Source organism: Hypanus sabinus, chromosome 5 (assembly GCF_030144855.1).
Source record: "Hypanus sabinus isolate sHypSab1 chromosome 5, sHypSab1.hap1, whole genome shotgun sequence".
Classification (NCBI taxonomy): domain Eukaryota; kingdom Metazoa; phylum Chordata; class Chondrichthyes; order Myliobatiformes; family Dasyatidae; genus Hypanus; species Hypanus sabinus.
This window is the reverse complement of record NC_082710.1, coordinates 111,886,831-111,913,089: the sequence shown is the minus strand read 5'-3', so window position 1 is coordinate 111,913,089 and position 26,259 is coordinate 111,886,831. Positions and strand designations below refer to the sequence as shown.

At 42.4% G+C, this 26,259-nt stretch overlaps 1 protein-coding gene across 5 annotated transcripts in view; it reads right to left on the bottom strand.

Moving 5' to 3' along the window:
- Positions 1 to 26,259, bottom strand: part of abcc4 (ATP-binding cassette, sub-family C (CFTR/MRP), member 4) — a 268,298-nt gene that overhangs the window by 229,389 nt on the left and 12,650 nt on the right. For 4 of the 5 annotated variants that reach the window (XM_059970351.1, XM_059970353.1, XM_059970354.1 and 1 more), the window contains 2 exons: positions 18,439 to 18,549; positions 3,202 to 3,322 (listed from right to left, as the gene is read on the bottom strand). In XM_059970351.1, the coding sequence (XP_059826334.1) occupies positions 3,202 to 3,322; positions 18,439 to 18,549 (232 nt within the window). Of the gene's footprint in view, positions 1 to 3,201; positions 3,323 to 18,438; positions 18,550 to 25,786; positions 25,852 to 26,259 lie in introns of those variants that run through there. The other variant, XM_059970352.1, reaches the window with a different exon arrangement.

The following is a 26,259-nucleotide window of genomic DNA, read 5'->3' as shown; positions in this document are numbered from 1 at the left end:
ACACACCTCAGCTCCATTTTATCCCCTTTGTCCCTTCCCACGTACAGCTGTGACCCTTCACATGTTCTTGATCTCTCAAAATTTCCCTTCTGCTTCTCTCACTTTCTGCAGACTCAAGGGACAGCCATGGGCCCCAGCTATGCCCACCTTCTTGTTGGTTACGTGGAACAATCCATGTTCCAAGCTTTCACTGGTAACACACCCCAACTCTTCTAGCGCTACATTGACAATTGCACTGGTAGTGTCTCACGCACCAATGCTGAGCTTGTCAATTTCATCAACATTGCCTCCAACTTCTACCCTGCCCTGAAGTTCACTTGGTCCATCTCTGACACCTCTCCCCCCCTTTCTTGATCTGTCTCCATCTCTGAAGACAAACTACTTATTGACATCTTTTATAGATGTACTGACACTCACAGCCACCTTGACGATACTTCTTCCTACCCTGTCACTTGTAAAAATGCCATTCCATTTCCTCAGCATTGGCTTCTAGGAGGAGGCTTTCCTTTCCAGAACATCAGAGAAGACGTTCCTTCTTCTACTATTGATGCCACCCTCATCCACTTCTCTTACATTTTCTAGATACCTACCATCACCCCATCTTCCAGCTACCTCAATAAGGATAGAGTACATCTTGTCTTTACCTACCACCTCGTGAGTCTCTGCAACCACCAAGACATTCTCTGCAACTTCCACCATCAACAATGGGATCCTATCACCAAACACATCTTTATCTCACCTGCCACTTTCAACTTCTGCAGGAATCCATGATTCTCTTTTATTATTTCTAATTTTGCACTACTATTTTTAATTTAACTATTTAATATACATATATACTTACTGTAATTCATTTATTTATTCTGTACTTACCATGCATTGCATTGTACTGTTGCCACTAAGTTAACAAATTTCACAACATATGCCAGTGATATTAAACCTGATTCAGTCTCCATTCATCCCTCCCAACCAAACTCCCTCCTGGCCGTTATTCTAGCAAGCAGAAAAATGCTGCATCTCTCTATTAACCTCCTCTCCGCACCACTATTCAGGGCTCCAAACAATACCTCTAGGTGAGGCATATTTCACCTGTGAAGGTGTTGAGGTTATCTACTGCATGCAGTCCAGCCTCCTCTATATCAGTGAGGTCCTAAGTAGATTGGGCAAGTGCTGCATTTTGCATCTTCACTATATCTGCACAAGCAGGATTTCCCAGTGGCCAACCATTCTAATTCTAATTTCCATTCCTATTCCTACATATAAGTCCATTGCCTCCTCTACCGCCATGATGAGGCCACTCAACACTTCATTTTGTCTGGGTAAGCCTGCAACCTGACTGCATTAATTTCTCTAGCATCTGGTCATTTCTTCCACACCACTCTCCCCTTGCTCCCCCATTCCCAAGTCCTTTCTCCTCACCTCTCTCTGGTGCTCCTGCTCCTTCCCCCTTCTCCCCTGATCCACTTTCCTCTCCTATCATATTCCTTCTTCAGCCTTTTACCTTTTCCACCTATTACTTCCCAAAACCTTATTTCAACCCCCACCCCACCCTACCTTCCCCTTCACCTGACTTCACCTATCACCTTCCAGCTTGTACTCCCTCCCCTACCTTTCCCCAACTTATTCTGGCTTCTTTCCCTCTTCTATTTCAATTCTGATGATAAGTCTTGGCCCAAAACGTCAACTCTTTATTCCTCTCCATAAATGCTGCCTGACCTGTCATTCTGATACTCTGTCATACTTTTTCTCTTTCTTCACTGAATTCAGAACAGCCGTCAACCCCTCTGGTTCGCTAGCTTATCTGGCCATTTTATATACTCCTTGATAAGGCAATGAGACATAGAAGCAGAACTAGGCCATTCAGCCCATCGAGACTGCTCCGCCATTACATCACGACTGAACCTGGATCACTATCAACCCCATTCACCTGCCTTCTTACCATATCCTTTGATGCCTGGACCAATCAGGAAACTATCAAACTCTGCCTTAAATATATCAATGGTAGATATCCTGTGTAGTACATCTCCAGTAGATAACCTGAGAGTACAGGCCAAAAGCTCCAAACTCTCCTCACATGTTAAGCCCTTCATTCCTGGAATCATCCTCAGGAACCTCCTTCTGGACTCTCTCCAATGACTACACATCCTTTGTGTTATGGGGCCCAAAACTGTTGACAATACTTCACTGCTGCCTGATTAGTGTCTTATATAGGCTCAGCATTTTCTCCTTGCTTGTATATTCTATTCCCCTTGAAATAAATGCCAATGTTGCATTTACCTTATACAGACTCAACCTGTAGATTTACCTTCTGGGAGTCTCGCACAAGAACTCCCACGTCCCTCTGCACCTCTGATGTTTGAACCTTCTCCCCATTATAATAGTCCACACTACTGTTACTTTTACCAAAATGCATTGTATATTTCCCAACACTGTATTCCATCTGTCACTTATTGCACATTCTTCTAATCCTGCTGCAATCACATTTCTTCCTCAGCAATAACTACCCCTTCACCTATCTTCGTACCATCTGCAAACTTTGCCACAAAGCCATCAATTCCAGTATCTAATTCTGGTAATATAATACTAGCATTAAGTTCTTTTGTTCACTATTGCATGAACTACCTTTTCGCCTTTTTATTTTTTGCACCCAGCACGAATGACCAATTGTTGCAGTTTGTGATATGTCCAGAAATTATAGCCCATTGTTTTCCCTACTCTTAATCCACTAGGTAGCATTCCCCAATCTATCATCAACAAGTCACCCCTCATAGTTGCAATTTCACCTTCAGTTGGACATAACTTGGAAAATGTCATGTTACACACACAAAATGCTGGAGGAACTCAGCAGGCCAGGTAACATCGATGGAAGAGAGTAAACAGTCAACATTTTGGACAGAAACTCTTCATCCGAAAATTGTCACACTGTTGTTTCAGAATATTTTAAGAATTAGGAATATTTTAATAATTCTAAGAAATATTAATTACATCACATCAAAAAGGTTGTGCACCAAGTACAACAAAATTAGTACAGAACTCACTCTAGTACAGAGTTAGAAGTAAAATTCAGCACTACCATAATATGGCATACACAACGCTGTAAAGGTTAATCTCAAAGAAAAAAACTGGACAATTAAGAGCTGTAATGTAAATAAAAATTATGCAAGCAAAGAGGAAATAGAGACTCAATAATAATTCTGTAATTACCTCTAAAAATGTAAAAGCACCTAAAATAATATACGATTTCCAGAAACATTTTAAAATGGCTCTTGTTAGATGGGGATTTCGAACTTGTTTCTGCGCCTTCTGGACTTCATTGTCCCAGTGCCTGAACAAAAGACAAACATCCCATCACAAAATAGCATGGCTCTCAAATCAGCGAAAAGTTAATGGCACAAAAGCAAATAAATTGTAAATCACTACCACAATTTGTGAAAGGCCTTTAATAATTACCTGCTCAATGGAAATGATACACAAGGATGAGATAAATTGAACTCTCCGAGTGGCTTCCTTTACGGAAGTGTATTAAAGCCAAGGATTTGCAATCAATATCAATTAATTCACATCCTTTATCATCCTAATTAAAGTTCTGCAATTACTCCAGATGTAGTTGCTTCCTTTTAGATTAAAAATGTTAAAATGGCTCTTTTTTTTAAAAAAAGAGAAAACATTCTAAAAGGATGAAGGCTTTAGAAAGGAACTGATGAAAGCTGTTTTTCAGGTCAAAGCCACTCAGTGAAGTGGTCAGAGGTAGTGCCAGCCTTCAGTGTAATAAGAGGCAAGCTTTAGTGAAGTGGCCATTTTGGAAGGACCATGTTTTGGGAGTGGTTGTGTTCGAGCTGCGAGTGGAGTGTTTGACTATCAGTGCAAGGCTTTGCTGAACAGGAAAAGTTTTCCTCAGAATTACTCTTCCTGCAATGACAGCTAATGCTGTGGTTTGCTTCTTCAGTGTCAATTTTCCTAATGACTTCACATGTCAAATTGTACCCAGCTGCAGCTCCTGGCCAACTGGGTCAAATAACTGGAACTGGACTTGAACGTACTTAGGATCATAAATAAAAATTTTCACGTCAAAGGCACAGGCATCAGGTATTTGTGGACCACCAGCAAAAAGGAACAAAATGCATGGGGCAGGATTCCCGTGGCAATCCCCCCTCAGAAACAAGAAAACCCCTTTGGAAACTGCCAGGGTGTGTACCTGTAACAACACAGCAACAGTAGCCAGGTCAGTGGGCATTGTGACAGGCTCTGAGACTCAGCAAGGCAAAAATGACAGGAGGCTTGTTTGTTAGGGCGAAGGACAAGAGATTCTGGGGCTGCAAGAGAGACACCAGGATGGTTTGCTGTCTCTTGGTGCCAGGGTCAAGGGTCTCTCAGAGCAGAACATTCTCATGAAGGTGGACAAGCAACCTGAGGTCATGGTGCACACTAGTCCCAAAAATACAGATAGAAAGGGCATGAGAAAAGGAAGTTAGGAAAGAAGTTGAAAAGCAGGACTTTATTCCCTATGCTACATGATAGGCATGGTAGGAATAAAAGGGCACAACATTTGAATGTGTCAATGAGAACCTGGTACATAGAGCGAGAGTCCAGGTTCCTGGATCATTGGAGCATTTCAGGGACAAGGGCGACCTATGACAGGTTGAATTTTAATTGAAGGTGAATCAATAGCCCTGGCAGAAAGCCCTGCCTAGGAGGACTTAAATCAGCTTGACGAAGAGAATGAGAACCGAGCACCAAGTCCATAAGTGGAGGGATTCAGAGGAAGATAAATATCACTTACAAGGGAAGATGGGCAAGGACAAGGTAATAGACAAGATAGGGTGGACAAGTTGAAATGTGCTTATTTTAAATGTTAGTTTTAAGAATAAAAGGAGACAGACTAAGAGCATGCATGGATCCGTACATGGAACTATGATGTTATGGCCATTATAGAGAGATGGTTGCGGGATGGACAGAACTAGACACTAAAGTTCCAGGGTTCCAATATTTCAGAAAATAGAGGAGGTGGCAGTGGGGGAAAGTTGCACTGTTAATTGGGGGCAATTCCTCAGAGATCATGCATTTAGTCAAGAAAAAGGACATGTGTGCAAGGTTTAAAAAAGCTGAGATCAAATAGGATAAGGATCAGAAAGAAGCTCGAAAAAAATTCTATTAATGAATTAAGAGAGCAAAGAGAGATCATGAAAAATCCATGGCAAGAAGAATTAAAGGAAATGCCAAAGCTATTATGCTGGGACCATTTTGAGATTAAGGAAGAGGTAGCAGTAAATCATTTGAAGACCATCAAGTCCCCAGACCTAAAGGATATACTCCAAGTTATTGAGATTGCTGGGGCCTTAACCAAAATCCTAACGTCCTCTCTAGCTATAGGCAAGGTCCCAGACAACAGACCTCCATTATTTAAGAAGGAAAACAAGGATTATCCTGATAACTATTGACTGGCGAGTCTCACACCAGTAGCAGAGAGGTATTGGTAAGGGTTGTTAGCAATAGGATTTAGGAGGATTTGGAGAGCTATGGGTGAATTGGGGACAGCTAGCATGTCTTTCTGCAAGGCATGAAATGTATGAGGACTGATCTATGGACCTTACTAAGACATTGGCAAGTTCCAATTTGGCAAATTCATCCACTAAGACTGAACTGCATGGGATGCAAAATGATTTTGCTGTTTCAATTCAGAATTTGCTTGCCCATTGAAGACAAAGGGTCATGGTCAATGGGATTTTTCTGGCAGGAAGTCTATAACGGGTATCATTCTAGTTCAACAATTGGAAGGAAATGTGGCATGGAGGTGTTAGTGAGTTTCTAAGTAGGACTTTCATAATCAATGGAAGGGCTTGGGAAGCAGTGTAGAACAGAGTGATCTTGGAGTGAATGTATATTCTCTTAAAGTGGAGGCACAACTAAACAGGATACTGAAGGCAACTTCTGGAATATTAGCAGTCGTAAGACCATAATACTGTAACCCCCCGGGTCGCCTCAGGCTCGCTCAGCTCGTTCTCGTCTAGGGGGAGCAGCCTTCGGCCCCGCCAAACTAGGTAATCAGCTGGTGTGGATGCTGTGTGATGTCCCCGCCTCGCTCAAAAAACAGACAGTACACCATATGCGATTAAATGAGTACAATTTACAAAGGTTACTATAACTAAGTGATTAATAACGATACAGTATATATGAAGAGAAAATTAAAGAAAAGGCGCCAAACTTATCAAAGTCCAAACCACTTCGTGCACAGCTGGTGGAGCTCAATTACTGAAGTCTTCTGGCCACCATTCGATCCCCTCCGAACTCCTCGACTCGCAGCTCAGGACCCTCCGAACTCCTCGACTCTCCAAACAGCTCAGGACCCTCCGAGTGGTCAACCAAGCACATCTAGCTTCATCCCCCCCCTCCTCCTCGGAGAATCTCCCGGCCTCAGACCCCCCTTTGGGGTCCGGTCCTCGCCCAGCTTAGAGCATTGCGTCCTCTCTCTCGACCCCCTCACGCCGATCTGCCCAAAAGCCAACAAAAGCTTACAGACTCAGAAGAAAGAACATTAATCCCCATTTGGTTTACAAAGGAATACCATTCTCGTTATCAGTAAATTAGCATTCCTGCTAGTTAACAAAAGGAAACCCTTTCCCAACAGTAACAAAGAAAAAAAAAGAAACCCCCTTTACAATACCATATACCATAAGATACAGGAACAGAATTAAGCCATTTGGCCCATCATGTCTGCTCCACCATTTCATCATGGCTGATCCAATTTTCCTCTCAGCCCCAATCTCCTGCCCTCTCCCCGTATCCCTTCAATCCCTGACCAATCAAGAATCTATCAACATCTGCCTTAAATATTCATAAAGATTTGGCCTCCATAGCTGCCTGGGACAAAGAATTCCACAGATTCACCACTCTCTGACTAAACAAATTCCTCATCTCCATTCTAAAAGGTCACCCCTCTATCCTGAGGCTGTGTCCTCTAATCTTAGACTCTCCCACCATAGGAAACATCTTCTCCACATCCACTATCAGGGCCTTTCACCATTCAATTGGTTTCAATAAGGTTACCCTACATTCTTCTGCATTCTTCATATGACAAGCCATTCAATCCTGGTATCATCTTCATGAACCTCCTTTGAACGCTCTCCAGATTCAACACATACTTTCTAAGGCAAGGGGCCCCAAAATGTTCACAGTACTCCAAGTGAGGTCTCACCATTGCTTTATAAAATCTCAACATTTTATCATTCTTGTATTCTAGTCCTCTTGAAATGAATGCTAACATCGTCGTTATCTTCTTTACCACAGACTCAACAGGCAAATTAACCTTTAGAGAATCATGAACAAGGACTCCCAAGTCCCTTAACACCTCAGTTGTTTTATTTTCTAAATGGAGAGTAAATACAGTCAACCCTTTCATTTTCTCTACCAAAGTACATGACCACACACTTCCCAACACTGTATTCCATCTGCCATTTCTTCGCCCATTCTCCTAACACAAGTCCTTCTGTAGCCTCTTCATTTCCTCAAAACTACCTGCCCCTCTATACTTCATTTTATCTACAAACTTTACGACAAAGCCATCAATTCCATCATCCAGATCATTGACGTATAACAGTAACAAAATTCAGTTCCAACACAAACCTCTGTGGAACACTACTTGTCACTGTCAGCCAACCAGAAAAGGCTCCCTTTATTCCCACTCTTTGCATCCTGACAATCAGCTATTGTTTTATCCATGTCAGAACCTTTCCTCTAATACCATGGACTCATAGCTTGTTAAGCAGCCTCATGTATGGCACCTTGCCATAGGACTTCTGAAAATCCAAGTACATAGCATCAACCGATTCTCCTCTGTCTTTCCTGTTTATTACATCTTCAAATAATTCCAACAGGTTTGTCAGGCAATATTCTCTCTTAAGGAAATCATATGGCCTATTTTATCATGTGCCTCTAAGTACCTAAGACCGTATCCTTATTAATTGACTCCAACATCCTTCTAACGGACCACTGAAATCAGACTAATTGGCCTATAATTTCCTTTCTTCTGCTTCTCTCCCTTCTTGAAGGGTGAAGTGACATTTGTAATTTTGCAATCTTCCAAAACCATTCCAAAATCTAGTGATTCTTGAAAGATCATTAAAAATGCCCCCATGATCTTTTCAGCCACCTCTATCAGAACCCTGGGGTGCACATCATCTGGTTCAGATAACTTATCTACCTTCAAACCTTACAGTTTCCCCAAGAACCTTTCCCTAGTTATGGTAACTTCACACACTTCATGAAATCTGATACCTGGAATTTCCACCATACTTGTGCCTTCTGATACAAAATACTTTTCAAATCTTTTTATTATTATTATTATTCAAAAATAGCACAAGTACATCAAAGTAACAACACTTACAATGCCTCATAAAAGAAGAAATTATCTTAAGGATTGAAAATTTTGGTGAATAAAAAAAACCTACTAAGCAAGAAAAGTGAGGGAAAAAAAGAAACCCATTGGAGGAAAATACTTATTCAGTTCATCTGCCATTTCCTCGTCCTGCATTATTACCTCTCCAACATCGTTTACCAGCAGCCAAATATCCATTCTCACCTCTCTTTTACACTTCATGTATCTGAAGAAGCTTTTTGTATCCTCTAATTTTATTACTTTTTTTAAAAAGTTACCTTCTGTTGGTATTTAAAAGCTTCCCAATCCCCTAACTTCTCACTATTTTTTGTTCTATTATTTGCCCTCTTTGCCTTTTATGTTGGCTTTGACTTCTTGTTAGCCACAGTGTGTCATTTTGCCTTTAGAATACTTATTCCTCTTTGGGATGTATATATCCTGTGCCTTCCAAATTACTTCCATAAATTTCAGCTATTGCTCTCTGCCGTCATCTCTGCCAGTGTTCTTTTCCAATCAATTCTGGCCAACTCCTCCCTCATGCCTCTGTGATTCACTTTACTCCACTTTAATACTGATACATCTGACTTTAGCTTCTCCTTCTCTAATTCGAGAATTCGATCATATTATGATCCTTTGACCCTAAGAGTTCTTTTACTTTAAACTCTCTAATCAATTCTGGTTCATAATACAAAACCCAATCCAGTATTTCCGACCCCCTAGTGGGCTCAACCACGAGCTGCTCTAAAAAGCCTTCTCGTAGGCACTCTGGAAATCCCCCCTCCTGGAATCCAGCGCCAACCTGATTTTCCCAATCTACCTGCATACTGAAATCCCCCCATGACTATTGTAACATTGCCCTTTTGACATGCATTTTCAGAAGTCAGAGTACTGAGTACAAAAGCTTGATGGCAATGGTACGACTGTACAAGGTGCTGGTGAGACTGCACTGGGATTATTGTGTTTAATTGTAATCTCCTTGCTAGACAAAATATGTTATAAAAGTGGTAACAGTGCAGACAAGATTTATATGGCATTGGCAGGACTTTAATTATCAAGATACAAGGAGAGGTTGGATAGGCTAAAACTTTATTCCTTAAAGCACAGGAGACTTGAAAGGTGATTTCATAGGAGGTATATAATATCATAAGGGGCAGAGATGGGTTGAATGCACTCAGTCTTTTCCCCAGGTTTAGCAAATCAAGAACTAGAAAGCAAAGGTTTAAAATGAAAGGAAAAAGATTTAATAGGAGCTTGTTTGTATGTATATATACACATATGTACACACAAGGTGGACCCTATTTGGAATGAGCTACCAGGGGAAGTGGTTAAGGCAAAAACATAGCAATAATCACAATCACATTATTTAAAAGTCAGTTGGACAGATACATGGATTAGAACAGTTTAGAAGATTACTGACCATATGCTGGCAAGTTGGACTAGCTTGGTTGGGACACATTATTCTACATGGACAAGTTGGTCTGTAGGTCTTGTTCCATGCTGTATAATCTACAACTAAGCTTGCCAAAGGATGCAGCAGAATAGAATTGTAGACATGGATAGAGAAATGACAGATGGTGTTGCATCTGGAAAAGTACAAGTTATTACACTTTGGGAGGTCAAATGTAAAGGGACACTACATAGTTAATGGCAGGATCCTCAATCGTTCTTTTGCATTTAACTTCCTTGACAAGTTTGACCGCAACAAGCTTCTGGAATGCAGCTTGAAAGCAAAATAGAGCACAAGTTACACAAGAAATAGCAGGTCATTAGCACATGAGAGAATCAAAATGTTTACAGAAAGTTCAGGGAGAAAGTATAAAGAAAATAAGACAGTCAGGGACTTGCCATGAAAAAAATTTGATAGCAAATATAAAATTGAATCCAACAAAATGTGAACAGGAAAATGTTTGTATGGAAAGGTGGGGCTGATCAGAAACCACAAGCGAAATGTATTCATGTGGCCAGACAATAGAAACAATCATCAAATAACACTTACCAAAATGTGCATTGATACAGAAAGCTACTGTGGACTGACTAAATACATAGGTCTTGAAAACACAAGATATGCTGGAATCGGAAGCAAAACAAAGAAACAAAATTTCTGCAGGGGCTCAGTGAGTCAATCAGCATCTGTGTGGGGGCAGGGAAGAACAGCCTCAACATTTTGCCAAGATTAAGCACAGAGCAGGTGACTGATTTACAGAGTGCTTGCACTATCTGCAATGGCCATTCCAAGTTCCCCATTGCATATCACTTCATTCTGCTTCCCATTCCCATAGTGAACAGTCTGTCTGCAGCCTTCTCCACTGCCGGGGTGAGGCCCAACACAAACTCACACACAACAGAAACAAACACCTCATATTCCACCTACATAGTCTGTAACCAAAAGTTAGAAAAATTAAATTTTTCCCAATTTCAGGTCATCCTTACATCCCATGGGGGAGATTCAAACCCACTTCCAGTCCTCCTACCTTTGTTCCAATTCCCATATCCTGCATCCATTCCCCCATCACCTACTTCCATTCCCCATTCCACCAGGTTCCATTTTCAGGATCCCCTTCCCTATCTGTCCTTCATCTAACACCTATGATGCTGTTATGAGAATACCATGATGAAAGAATACAGAATACACTAGACAACAAATTGTTTCCTCATAAGTATTTTTGTTTATGATACACCGCTTGAAGCTGAAAACAAATATAATTTCAGACTACTTGCATCATTTAGGAATTTGGAGAAATAATAAATTAACTTTTATTGAATACTAGACAACGGGGTGACCCATTGAGGCATTCTTTGAGAGAAAGGTAGTGCAGTTGCTTTGGAAATTAAAGAAAAATTTAGTTCATTAAAGAAGAAAGACACTTAGCAAGATAAATATAGCTCCTCCTCATTTAACGAAGGACATTTTTGATGAAACACACACAAAATGCTGATGGAATGTAGCAGGCCAGGCAGCATCTATAGGGAGAAGCACTGTCGACGTTTCAGCTCCCACTAATTCAGCAATATTGGTGTGTTGCAATTTTATATGTTCATACGAGGAAAATATGTTCTGTGTTTTTAATACCCAAACGTTACTTAAAATGTTATGATGCTATTGACTTAAGTGACTTATAATTGTTTAATATTAAGTTCGTTAGATAAACCCTTTTAGAAACGAAATTGAGTGTATTAGCCACTTAAGTTACAGAGAAAGGTTGAACAAGTTAGAACTTTATTCTTTGGAGCGTAGAAGGTTGAGGGGGGACTTGATATAGCTATTTAAAATTATGAGGGGATAGAGCTTTTTCCATTGAGAGTAGGGGAGATTCAAACAAGAGGACATGAGTTGAAAGTTAAGGGGCAAAAGTTTAGGGGTAACACTAGGGGGAACTTCTTTACTCAGAGAGTAGTAGCTGTGTGGAACGAGCTTCCAGTAGAAGTGGTAGAGGCAGGTTTGATTTTGTCATTTAAAAAAAATTGGATAGGTATATGGACAGGACAGGAATGGAGGGTTATGGGCTGAGTGCAGGTAGGTAGGACTAGATGAGAGTAAGCGTTCGGCATGGACAAGAAGGGCCAAGATGGCCTGTTTCTGTGTTGTAATTGTTATATGGTTATAAGTGATTTATAGTTGACATCACCTATATTCCGGTTGTGCTTAACAACCCCTGGTTGGCCAGTCTGCAAGAATATTGTCAATATTAAACCGATCCGCAGTGCACAAAAGGTTGGTGACCCCTGTTTTATCTGATTGAAAATCCTGATGGTTCTGTATCTAACTTTACAGGGCCCATGCTCCCTCTCACATAGCAAGGCCACTGGCTCAATGCTCTGTTGATCACACCAATGTCCAATTTCCCACAGTCCCTTTAGCATGCAGAGGCCCTTTTTCCCAAGCTCCTTCTTACACCCTGGGCTCACAGTTCCCATGCCATTTTGGGTCCCAATTTCTAAATGTTCTTTAAGCTAACCCAGGCTCCACTTCCCAGGCACACAACAAACTCACTGGGATCCCCAGTTCACCATCTCTTCAAACTCACCTGGGCCCAGTTCTTGCACTACCTATAAACTTGGTCATTCTAAAGGAGGAGTGTAGGGATCCATGACACGAGAAAGATTAGGAACCCCTGTTCTAGTACTGCAAAGCTTATTTGCATCCAACTGGATCCCATGAGATCTAACCATCAAGAGCAGCCAACATGAACATTATCTACCACCTACTTATTACTATGCCTTCAGTCATCTCTTCAAAATATTTTATTTTATACTTTCACTTGTTTTTAAAAACAAGTTGCACAGAAACAAAATGCATTGCAATGAAACCAGTGGGCTGAAAGAGTGTGAAAGATATCCAAGTATTCTAACAGCAAATCCACTGATCATGCTGAGCCCTTGGTGTAGTTGATCCAAATCGAAGTTCTGACTGCACATCTGAACCACAGACCAGATCCTGGCCGAAGATAGACTTCTGGCCCCAGCTCTGACTCCACACCCCATTGTAATGTCAGCCTTAATCAACTGAATGCCAGATTTCCAATCAGAATTTATTGGAGTTTCACTATTGTTGGAAATTTTAGAGAAAGGGATATTCTTGGTTTTTTGTTGCTGTTGATAGCAGGCAGGTGAAGTATCAAAATCCCAGACAACTCATTACATCTTCGGTTTAATTTACTGGCAGTGCAAACAACTAGATTTTTAAAGTGATCAGCTGCCAGGTGGAAGTATCTAAGGATGAAGAATGCAACCAGGGACTGGCATCCAGCAATCAACAAGATGATAGGGGCAAGTTGACATCATAAAAAGCGAGCAGCACAAGAGCAAAGGTCACAAGTATGGAAGTTTAGTGACAAAGTGTAGAGGATTTGCACAAAGTGCAGCTGTTGCCTTCCAGACTTACCCGCTGTACCTCCTGGGCACTGATTAACCTGCCAATTCAGTATTAATTTAATCATGCTCCCGGTTGCAGTAAAAATGATAATGAGATGCCCTTCATCTCAAGGGGCATGCTCAGCCATGTTATGCAAAACATTTCCAGAAAATCAAAAGGAAAAGCGCTGGCACCAAACTGCAGTTGGGATTTGCATTATTTGATACTTAATTTGCAGAAACACCTTCTCAGCAATCATGAGGAAATGAAAGATTTTAAAATTCTCTTTACCCTTCAATATTCCTCCTGGGATAGGAAGATCAATTTGCACATTATGTGATACACGTTACTAATTCCTCCTCCGGGGACTGTTGAGGTCGGAAAGCAACTCGAACTGATGAATTTTCTGATGTTGACTATTACATCGAGCCTTCAGTATATTTTTCCACTCAAGTAAGTTTCAGATATTAAAATACCCCACTTCTTGAACAAGAAGATTTTGATTACAGTTCTGGATACCAAGTGAAACTTAACTTCAAAGCGCTTTGGCTTTCAACAAAAGCCTGCAAAGGCTATTAATAGACTGCTGCAAGTCATACAAACAATGTCAAATAGCTACAGTCATGGTCTTCGAGCAATGCAGTGCAGAAACCAGCTCTTCGGCACAACTCATCCACGCAAGCCACGATGCCCAGCTCAGCTTAGTCCCATTCATCTGCATCCGTCCACGTCCCTTTTTCCAGCCATGTACCTATCCAAGCGTCTTTCCAGTACTATTACTATACCTGCCTCAACTATTTCCCTTGGTGGCTTATTCCACATAAAGCATCACCTCCTGTGCGAAGAAGTTGTACTCTCAAGTCAATTTCAGATTCCACCCTCTGCCCACCCCCTCACACCTTGAACCTATGCTCTCTGGCTTTTGATACCCTTTCCACGGGAAAAGACTTGTGTACTCATTCCATACACCTCACTATAGTTCAATGAAGTCTTAGCCTGCCCAACCCTCCCTGTAACTTAGACTTCGGCAATCTGCTTTGCACTCTTTCCAGCTTTCTGCATGGTTTCTGCAATAGGATAAATGAGTTATACATAGAATCACTGAAATGAGCAGACTAAGTAGTCTAAAATTTGCTATTGTTATGTTTGTGTTTCAAAATAGCAGTTGCTTCAAGTTAACTTTATGCATCTACCACCTCCAGCATATATGAGAGAGAGAAAAAAAGTGGTTTACCAGCAGTTCATAAGATGTGAAAATCTATTACAAGTTCAGAGACAGGGATCAAAAACAAGTCAAAAGGGTACACCAAGTACCATATCAGATGCATCTAAAAATGAGCTACAACGTAGAGATACAAAGAGCACAGATGACGGTCTTTCACTAACAATCACACCAAGTCTGCACTAATCATCAGCATGCATTTTTCACTAATCCAACCCTTATCTATTTTCTTTTTCCCCCCCCATTTCCATCCCAGATGAAAGTGCTCATCAACACTAGGGAGAATTTACCGGGGCCAAACAACCGACCAGCCCACACAGATGTGAAACGTGGAGGAAGCCAGAGAAATCCACAGTCCACAGGGAGGACGCGCAAAGTCCACATGCACAGCTCTCGTGGACAGGAGTAATTCAGGGGTCACTGGAATTAGAGGCAGCCGGTCAGGTTTCTCCCACAAGGAGAGTCCAACACCGCCGTTTCTTCTCCTTCCTCGCGTCCAAGAAGGATCACAAGCTCGCCCGCCTGCAGCCCACGATGACTGCCTCCAGCCCGGACCCTGACCTCTCGGACTTCGACTTCTCAGACATTCGGCAGTCCAAAGACCCATCTACCGCTGACTCTAACCCCGACTGGAACCACAGTCTCCTGAACATGGGCCAGCCCCCAGTGCGCCATGGACTCACTCACTTCTGATTTGGACCTCTGTTCTGGCGCCCTGCAGGCCAAAGGCTCCAACACCCCCAGTTCTAGATCCAGCTCGGACCGAGATCCTAATGCTATCCAGACCAGGACCACTCTTACTGCTGCTGGGTCCTACCACTCGTCTTATTCCTCTACCAGCCTCTATCCTCCCCGCGCTCCCAAACTTCCCTCCACCCCTCATCTCCCCTCCAATCCTCTGATCCCTCATCCTCCCCTCTCCCTGAACATCCCAACCCCCCTCTCCCTCCTGAGACCTCCCACTCTTTACCCTCCTCTGACTCCAGCCCCAACCCTTGCCATGTCTTCACCATCCCCTCTGACCTTCCCCTCTCTGAGGCAGAGCGTTCTGTGCTCAGCAAGGGCCTCACTTTTGTCCCCCTCTGTCCACACTTCAGTGAGGTCCATGCCTGGCATGACGCTGAAGTCTTCTTCCGTCGCCTACGTCTCTGAGCGTACTACTTTAACAAGGATTCCCCTCCCCTACTGATGACCCCTTCTCCTGTCTTCAACCCCCTTCCTCCTCTTGGACACCCCCACCGGGCCTTCTAACTGCACTCGATCTTTTCATCTCCAACTGTCGCCGAGACATCAACTGTCTCAACTTCACCACTCCTCTCTCCTGTTCCAACCTTATTCCCTCCGAACACACTGCTCTCCACTCTGTCCGCACTAATCCTAACCTCACCATCAAACCCACAGACAAAGGTGGTGCCGTAGTGGTCTGGCGGATGGACCTCTGCCTCAGTGAGGCCAAACGACAACTCTCTGAAACCTCCTCTTATTTACCCCTGGAACATGACCCCACCAATAAACATCAAACCATTGTCTCCCGTACCATCACCACCCTTATTAACTCCAGAGATCTTCAATCCTCAGCCAAAAAACTCATAATTCCCACACCCCACACTGCTCGGTTTTACCTCCTCCCTAAGATTCATAAGCCTGATTGTCCTAGTAGGCCCATAGTTTCAGCCTGCTCCTGCCCCACCCAACTTGTATCTGCCTACCTGGACTCCATTTTTTCACCCATAGTTCATTCCCTCCCTACCTACATCTGGGGTACATTCCATGCCCTCCACCTCTTCAATAACTTCCAGTTCCCCGGTCCCAACTGCTTCATTTTCACCGTGGATGTCCAATCCTTATACACTTCAATTTCCCATCAAGAAGGCCTCAAAGCCCTCCGCTACTTTCTTGATAATAGACCTCACCAGTTCTCCAACACGACCACACTCCTCCGGTTGGCGGAACTGGTACTCACACTGAATAACTTCTCTTTTAGCTCTTCCCACTTTCTTCAGACCAAGGGTGTAGCTATGGGCACTCGCATGGGTCCCAGCTATACCTGCATCTTCGTGGGTTCTGTGGAACAGTCTATGCTCCAAATCTATACTGGTACTGCTCCCCAACTTTTCCTTCACTACATTGATGACTACATTGGTGTTGCTTCCTGCACCCATGCTGAGCTCTTCAATTTCATCGACTTTGCCTCTAACTTTCACCCAGCCCTCAAATTCACTTGGTCCATCTCGGACACTTCTCTCCCCTTTCTCGATCTCCATCTCTGGAGATAGACTGTCCACTGACATCTTTTATAAACCCACTGACTCCCATAACTACCTTGATTCTATCTCTTCACACCCTGCCAAATGTAAAAATGCTATTCCCTATTCCCAGTTCCTCCGTCTCCACCGCATCTGTTCCCAGGATGAGGCTTTCCGTTCCAGGACAAAATGTCTTCTTTCTTTAAGAATTGTGGTTTCCCTTCTGCCATTATCAACGATGCCCTTACCTGCATCTCCTCCATTTCCCGCACTTCAGCCCTCAATCCTATCCTCCTGTCACCACAACAGGGATGCGTTCCCCTTGTCCTCACCTACCACCCCACCAACCTCCGGATCCAGCATATTATCCTCCACAACTTCTGCCACCTTCAACAGGACCCCACCACTAAGGACATCTTTCCCTCTCTGCTTTTCGCAGGGATCATTCCCTCTGCGACTGCCTGGTCCACACGTCCCTCCCCACAGATCTCCCACCTGGTACTTATCCCTGCAAGCGAAAGTGCTACACCTGTCCCTACACTTCCTCTCCTACCACCATTCAGGGCCCCAAACAGTTCCTCCAGGTGAGGCAACACTTCACTTGTGGGGTAATCTATTGCATCCAGTGCTCCCAGTGCGGCCTCCTCTACATTGGCGAGACCCGACACAGATTGGGGTATCGCTTCGTTAAGCACTTCCACTCCGTCCACCACAACAGACAGGATCTCCCGGTTGCCACCCACTTCAACTCTGCTTCACATTCCCATTCAGATATGTCCATACATGGCCTCCTCTACTGCCATGATGAGGCCAAACTCAGGTTGGGGGAGAAACACCTCATATACCATTTGGGTAGTCTCCAGCCACTTGGTATGAACATCGAATTCTCCAACTTCTGGTAATTCCTTCCCTCTCCCTTCCACCATCCCACTTTCACTCTGCCTCTTCTTCTAGCTGCCTATCACCTCTCTCACGATTCTGCCTTCTTCTACTACCCATAGTGCTTTCCCCTTGCATTCCTTTTTCACCTCTCCAGCCTATCCCCTCCCTGCTTCCCCTCCCGCACTCCTTGATCTTTCCTCTGATTGGTTTTCCACCTGGCACCTTCCATCCTCCCCCCCTACCTTCTTTAGAGGACCCCTGTCCCCTCCTTATTCAGTCCTGACAAAGGGCCTGAAACGTTGACTGCTCCTTTCAACGGATGCTGCCCAACCTGCTGAGTTCATCCAGCTTGTTTGTATGTGTTGATGAGTCCAACACCTTTCCTCGTCATTCCTCACTGTCAATGTGCTGGGGCAGCGCATTGCTCAGAAATACAAGTACTGTGGCTTGAAGGGCACACCAGAGACGGATCTATGGAAAATGACTCACTTCGTCATGCTCAGAAAACTTCCCATAACCAACAAAATACAAATCAGGACCATGAAGGGATACTGCCAATTGGCTTTGATGCCTCTGATGCACCACACCCTTCAAGCCAAAGCAACTCACTTGATTTGTTATCAATCCTCACCTAAACACACACTATACTCCATGCACTATGGCTACAGTGTACACCACTGCCCAAATGCACTACAGTTACTTATCTGGACTTCTCTAGCACTTCAAAGGGAGCTAGGGTCGGACAATAATTGCTGACCTAGCCAGCAAGATCCACAAGCCCAAAAAAAGCTCGAGAGTTTGATAACTACATGGATGCTTCATATACATTATGTAATCTAAAGGAACAGGAAATACTACTATTATTTACCTCTGTAGTTCTTTTCCCAACCTCTCAGATCCATCTTCAGGAAGAACTTTGTACAGGTCATTTTCTTCTAGTCTCCTTTTATAACCAATTTTGAACAGTGGATTGAGCCAACTATCAGTTGAAAAATAAAAAGATAATTCAAATTATTTATTACATGTATTTTAAACTGTTCAATTTTAAATTATAAAGCAATTGTATTAAAATAGTAATAGATCAAAGATCAATGGTTTAGTAAAACATATAGTGGAAATAAACATCTAGAGTGACACTAAACTCTTACAAGATCCACTCTCACCCACAAATTGCCTTTGACGTATAGTCACTAATCTTATGAACAAACCCTGTTGGCAATTTCTGAATACCACAAAACCATTAATAGCAAGAACAATTTGAACAATGAATCTCTTTCAATGTTAATCCAGCACTAAGTATGTGCCTAAAGCCCTCAGAAAAATATGCAATGGGTGTTTTGAAATAAAATCAATTTGAAATCTCATCTGAAATTCATAATAATAAGGCAATTCTTCAAGAGTGTTCAACAGGGTGTCAGGATTTATTAACAGGTCCACCATGAAACTAGTCGAACAAAGTGTTGAGATCCTGAGTCACTCCAATCTCACATAGTAAATACTGTAATTAGAAACTCACTAAGATACACTCAAAAGAATCTCAAGCTTAAAATACCTTAAGTTATGAATATCAAGCGGCTTAGCCTTCTTAAACCAGAAAAAAGTTAGGATGGGTGTCTGATGATGGAGAGTAAACAGGGACTGACACGCCGCTGCTCTGCAACTGTGTGAATTCTTTCTCTTGGTCTTTGGAGATGAGCATAGTTATTCACTTGGCCTCTGCATCCTTAGTCTACCTCTGTGGTTTGGTAGCCAGAGCGGTTAACTGTTGCTTGGTAATTTCCAGGGCATTGATTATGGACGTATCGTTGTACTTCATTAGTAGCTAAGATGAGTATTTGATCTTCCCACCTGTTTTCCAAGGTCAAGCCAATTCTGAATCCAAATGGCCAAGTCACTATGGATTAAATACTTTTTAATCAAAATAATTCCTAATTTCTTACCTATGCGGGAGCGGCATGGTAGCATAGTTGTTAGCATAACTGTTATAGTGTTAGTGACACAAGTTCAATGCCCACCGCAGTCCATAAGGATCTTCTACGTTCTCCCTACGACCCTTGACTTTCTTACAGATGCTCTGGTTTTCTCCCCCATTCAAAAGACGTACATGTTAGCAGGTTAATTGATCATGTGGAAGTAATTGGGCAGCACAGGCTCGTTGGGCCGGAAGGGTCTGTTTCCTCCATTGAGCATTTTAAAAAAGCAATTCCAACCCCACCCTCCCCCACCTCCAAGATTCAACCAGTTGCTGATACACTAGGCTTAGCTTTAAGTGGCCAATTAACCACCCAACCTGCTCATCCATGGGAAGCAGGAAGAAACTGGAGCACCCAGAGAGAAAAAAGACACAGGAATTTGTATTTGTAGTATTATTTGTAGTAAACACAAGGTGGTGATTGTGGGAGATTTTAATTTTCCACACGTAGACTGGGAAGCTCATTCTGTAAAAGGGCTAGATGGTTTAGAGTTTGTGATAGTTTTTTGCAACAATACATAGAAGTACCAACTAGAGATGGGGCAGTGTTGGATCTCCTGTTAGGGAATGTGATAGGTCAGCTGACAGATGTATGTGTTGGGGAGCACTTCGGGTCCAGTGATCACAATAGCATTAGCTTCAATATAATTATGGAGAAGGACAGGACTGGACCTAGAGTTGAGATTTTTGATTGGAGAAAGGCTACCTTTGAGGAGATGAGAAGGGATTTAGAGAGAGTGGATTGGGTCAAGTTGTTTTATGGGAAGGATGTAATAGAGAAATGGAGGTCATTTAAGGGTGAAATTATGAGGGTACAGAATCTTTATGTTCCTGTTAGGTTGAAAGGAAAGGTTAAAGATTTGAAAGCACCATGGTTTTCAAGGGATATTAGAAATTTGGTTCGGAAAAAGAGGGATGTCTACAATAGATATAGGCAGCATGGAGTAAAGGAATTGCTCGAGGAATATAAAGAATGTAAAAGGAATCTTAAGAAAGAGATTAGAAAAGCTAAAAGAAGATACGAGGTTGGTTTGGCAAAGAAGGTGAAAGTAAATCCGAAAGGTTTCTACAGTTATATTAAAAGCAAGAGGATAGTGAGGGATAAAATTGGCCCCTTAGAGAATCAGAGTGGTTAGCTATGTGTGGAGCCAAGGGAGATGGGAGAGATTTTGAACGATTTCTTCTCTTCGGTATTCACTAAGGAGAAGGATATTGAATTGTGTAAGGTGTGGGAAACAAGTAAGGAAGTTATGGAACCTATGACAATTAAAGAGGTGGGAGTACTGGCGCTTTTAAGAAATTTAAAAGTGGATAAATCTCCGGGTCCTGACAGGATATTCCCCAGGCCCTTGAGGGAAGTTTGTGTAGAAATAGCAGGAGCTCTGACGGAGATCTTTAAGATGTCATTAGAAACGGGGATTATGCCGGAGGATTGGCGTATTGCTCATGTGGTTCCATTGTTTAAAAAGGGTTCTAGAAGTAAGCCTAGTAATTATAGACCTGTCAGTTTGACATCAGTGGTGGGTAAATTAATGGAAAGTATTCTTAGAGATAGTATTAATAATTATCTGGATAGACAGGATCTGATTAGGAGTAGCCAGCATGGATTTGTGTGTGGAAGGTCATGTTTGACAAACCTTATTGAATTTTTTGAAGAAGTTACGACGAATGTTGACGAGGGTAAGGCAGTGGATGTAGTCTATATGGACTTCAGCAAGGCCTTTGACAAAGTTCCACATGGAAGGTTAGTCATTAGGTATTAATGCTGGAGTAATAAAATGGATTCAACAGTGGCTAGATGGGAGATGCCAGAGAGTAGTGGTGGATAATTGTTTATCGGGATGGAGGCCAGTGACTAGCGGGGTGCCTCAGGGATCTGTTTTGGGCCCAATGTTGTTTGTAATATACATAAATGATCTGGATGATGGGGTGGTAAATTGGATTAGTAAGTATGCCGATGATACTAAGGTAGGAGGTGTTGTGGATAATGAGGTGGGTTTTCAAAGTTTGCAGGGAGATTTATGCCGGTTAGAAGAATGGGCTGAACGTTGGCAGATGGAGTTTAATGCTGAGAAGTGCGAGGTTCTACATTTTGGCAGGAATAATCCAAATAGAACATACAGGGTAAATGGTAGGGCATTGAGGAATGCAGTGGAACAGAGAGATCTAGGAATAACAGTGCATAGTTCCCTGAAGGTGGAGTCTCATGTAGATAGGGTGGTGAAGAAGGCTTTTGGAACGCTGGCCTTTATAAATCAGAGCACTGAGTACAGAAGTTGGGATGTAATGTTAAAATTGTACAAGGCATTGGTAAGGCCAAATTTGGAATATTGTGTACAGTTCTGGTCACCGAATTATAGGAAAGATATCAATAAATTAGAGAGTGCAGAGACGATTTACTAGGATGTTACCTGGGTTTCAGCACTTAAGTTACAGAGAAAGGTTGAACAAGTTAGGTCTCTATTCATTGGAGCATAGAAGGTTGAGAGGGGTATTTAAAATTTTGAGAGGGATAGATAGAGTTGACGTGAATAGGCTATTTCCATTGAGAGTAGGGGAGATTCAAACGAGAGGACATGATTTGAGAGTTAGGGAGCAGAAGTTTAAGGGAAACACGAGGGGGTATTTCTTTACTCAGAGAGTGATAGCTGTGTGGAATGAGCTTCCTGTAGAAGTAGTAGAGGCCAGTTCAGTTGTGTCATTTAAGGTAAATTGGATAGGTATATGGACAAGAAAGGAGTGGAGGGTTATGGGCTGAGTGCAGGTAGGTGGGACTAGGTGAGATTAAGAGTTCAGCACGGACTAGGAGGGCCGAGATGGCCTGTTTCCGTGCTGTGATGGTTATATGGTTAATAATGCACAAACTCCACATTGACAGCATCCAAGGTCAAGCCATGCCTTTGGCACAGTGAGGTAGCAGCTCTGCTAGCCCCACATTGGTTTTTTAGGGTACATCAACAAGAATTGCAAGCCAGGTCTGAGCATACATCCAGAATCAATATTTGAGAGAAAACAGTTTGGAACGTGATACAAGCAGCTAGGTCAACTGATGCCAGCAAATATAGAGACAGATTGCACAGGCTTGTCTGTTTGCTGTTGTTTGAATACATATTTTTGCCACTTTTTTCAGCTTTTCGATATTACTGTTAAAGCTTCAGTATATAGAAGGGGGATGGAAAATCTGGCTGAATGATGCCACAACAGCCTCTCAACATCAGCAAGACCGAGGAGCTGACTGCTGAGTTCAGGAGGAAACCTGAGATCCAGGAGCCAGTATTCATCAGAGGTGGAGAGGGTGAGCTTTAAATTCCTCAATGTTACCATTTCAAAGGATCTGTCCTGGACCCAACATGCAGGTATAATTGCGAAGAAAGCACTCAGCACCTCTACTTCCTTAGAAGGTTGTGAAGATTCGGCACCATATCTAAAAATTTGATGTGTGGTGGAGAGTATATTGACAGGAAACACCAATGCCCTTGAACAGAAAATCCTACAAGAAAAAAAATAAATATAAATAGTAGATACAGCACAGTCCATCACAGGCCAAGCTCCCTCCACCAGTGAGCTCATCTGTACAGAAAGATGTTGCAGGGAAGTAGCATCCATCATAAGGACTCCCCACAACTTAGGTCATGTTCTCATCTTACTGCTGCAATCAAGGTGCTGGTACAGGAGCCTCAGGATCCACACTACCAGGTTCAGAAACAGTTATTATCCCTCAACCATCAGGCTCTTGAAACAGTGGGGATAACTTCACTCACCTCATCACTGAACTGTTCCCAAAACCTATGGACCCACTTTAAAGGACTCTTAATTTCATGTCCTCATATTTATTGCTTTTTTTCCTCCTTTCTTTTGTGATTGCACAGTGTGTTGCACTGTGCACTTTAGTTGTTTGCCCGTCCTAGTGACTGCAGCCTTTCATTGATCCTGTTACGTTCCTTGTAGTTACTGAGAATGCCGATAAGAAAATGAATTGCGGGGTTGTATACGGTGACATACATGTACACCCTATCCTCATTATATGCAAGGGATACGTTCCACGCAGGTGACGCATAGTATGAAAATGCATAATGTGAATAATTATTTAAATGGAGAAAATAGGGATGCATTCCAGAAGGCTCCCTAAGTATGTTTTATCTGTAATTTATTCACATTTTCATACCAATACGACACAAAAGCAGTACCACAAGGCAACATTCATATTGTATTTCATCAATTTAAGGTAATAGTCAATGTAATAAATCATAGAAAGTTAACATAGTAAGGTATACAGTAGTCATTAACAGTGGCAGGTGTGTTCGCTCTGGGAGATGAGTGGCTGTTGTGGTGTCGGGCAGCTTTACATGGATAAGGGATCATCGAGCACAGCAAGGGGTGAAGGAAGACTCACAGAATGGCAGCAGGAGATGACACCAGTTTGAAGAAAGTGGTGAGGGTTGTTTGCTTGGCAGCATTTTGTTTTTCAGCATAAATTTTCTTGTAAGGAAGGAGTGGAAGAAGGCAGGGAGTGACTGGAATGCTGACTCCGTTCTAAACTTGGGTCCACGTCCATCGCCATTTGTGCCAAGTGTTCCGATTTCCACCATTCCCTCACCGTTGGTAAACTCCCGGGATTTTCAAAATCATCTGTTGCTTGCAGCATCTGAGAGATAGCTCGCCGTAAAAAAAGTACACCCTGAATGTGGATCACACCTTGGTCAAGTGGCTGAATCAGCGATGTTGTGTTAGGCAGCAGGAGACGCACTGTTATGTTAAGATGAATGTTGTCCAAATGTTTAGGATGGGCTGGCGCATTGTCAAGCAACAAAAGAACTTTAAAAACAAGTTTCTGTTCCCAGCAGTAGCATGCCAGAACTGTGTACTTTTACCTAACGCCGCCCTGTTTATAATTTCCAACTTTTTATTCCCCAAGTGTTAAAGCAGTTCTATGCCGCTTGGCTGATGGCCCAGGAACTGACATCAGACGCTTGGGAGGCATCGTTAAATATTTCAAGCACAAAATCACTGCACTGTAGATAAAAACTCAAAAGTTTAAGAGCGCAAGATCGCACATCTACACCTTGCCAAAACCAACGCGAGACTGGCAGGAGTGAGACTGTGAGGTGCGCACACCTGACTTGTATTGGCAGGAAAGCAGTGCTTCTCATCCCAACAGTGAGACTGTGAGGCGTGAGCACATGACTTGTATTGGCAGGAAAGCAGTGCTTCTCATCCCAACAGTGAGACTGTGAGGTGCACACACCTGACTTGTATTGGCAGGAAAGCAGTGCTTCTCATCCCAACAGTGAGACTGTGAGGCGTGAGCACATGACTTGTGCTGGCAGGAAAGCGGTGCTCCTCGCAAAACTGAGTTTTGGGCGTATGTAAGGAGATGTTGGTAGAAATAGGTTCCTCGCATAACTGTGAATCCACATAGTCTGAAGACGCATATATTAAGGATAGGGTATACTTTGATAATAAATTCACTTTGAACTTCAGAAAGTTAATAATCTTACTTGATTGCTTATACAATCATCTTAGACCTAATTGCCAACAGGATTACGTGCTCTGACTGTTATTCTTAACCACTTTTCATGCTGTCAAATTTGGTGACTCAATTTTTATAACCATTAATTCTCTAAAATCTGACGCAAAGACTGCTATGACTCGAAAGCAAATTTTAGAAAGTAATACAAAGTTATGATAAGGAAAATTTTAAACTGCAGCTTTTGCCACCTTATTATATGAAATGTGTGATGAGTTTCCTCACTTGCATTCATTATTAGCACTGCTCAACTAAGCAATGTCCTTTATCCACATCTACTCAGAGGTGATTATGCAAAATGATGCAGTGCAAAAAGAATGATTCACAGGAATCAGTATTAAAGGTCGAACAGATAAATTATGGATAGATCTTTCTCCCATCAGGAGAGAAGGACCACTCATTTCAAAGTATGCTCCATACAAGCCCTGAGAGTACAGAGATTACGACTTTCTGCCTATTTCAGAGATTAAGTCCAACAATTACAATTGTATTACACGTTAACCAACCTTGTACAAGATGGCTTCAGCAGGCGCTTTGATATAATTTGCACTTCAAGATTATTTATGGACCTTTAAGAGCTTTGCCTCTAGTCATTGAGTTATAAGGAGATACACTACGGAAACAGGTCTTTCAATACACGTCTATGACAGCTAGCAACCACCCAGTACTGCATCAATCCATTTTTTATAGATTTTCTTCCCAGACTAAACAACTCACCTACACCCTAGAGGCAATTCACAGCAGCAAATTAACCCATCAAACCACATGTGATGCAAGGAAACTGGAGTAGCTGGAAGTTATGAGGCAATTAAACGATGATGGGCATCGGCATTCATTCCTCAATATGTGCACCTGACACACCCAGACTCCTCCTTGAGCTTATATTATTCAGCCAGCCCTGTTTCGTCCTATGGGGTCGCACCAGAACTTCAGAGCTGAAAAGTAGTTGCTCCCAAGGACACATTCTATTTGTTCATTATCTATTAATCCAACAGTTGTTTCATACATTCTTCCCTCATTACTCAGAACAAAAACAATCCCTTGGCAACACACAAGTATTTGTAACTGCTGGAACCTGAAGCAAAAAAACAATCCTTTATTGTCATCAGGCAGCACAGTATAAAATAAACATTTGCTTGATTTATCTAACACATCATTTCACTGCATATGAACCAAGTTTCTTCCACAGT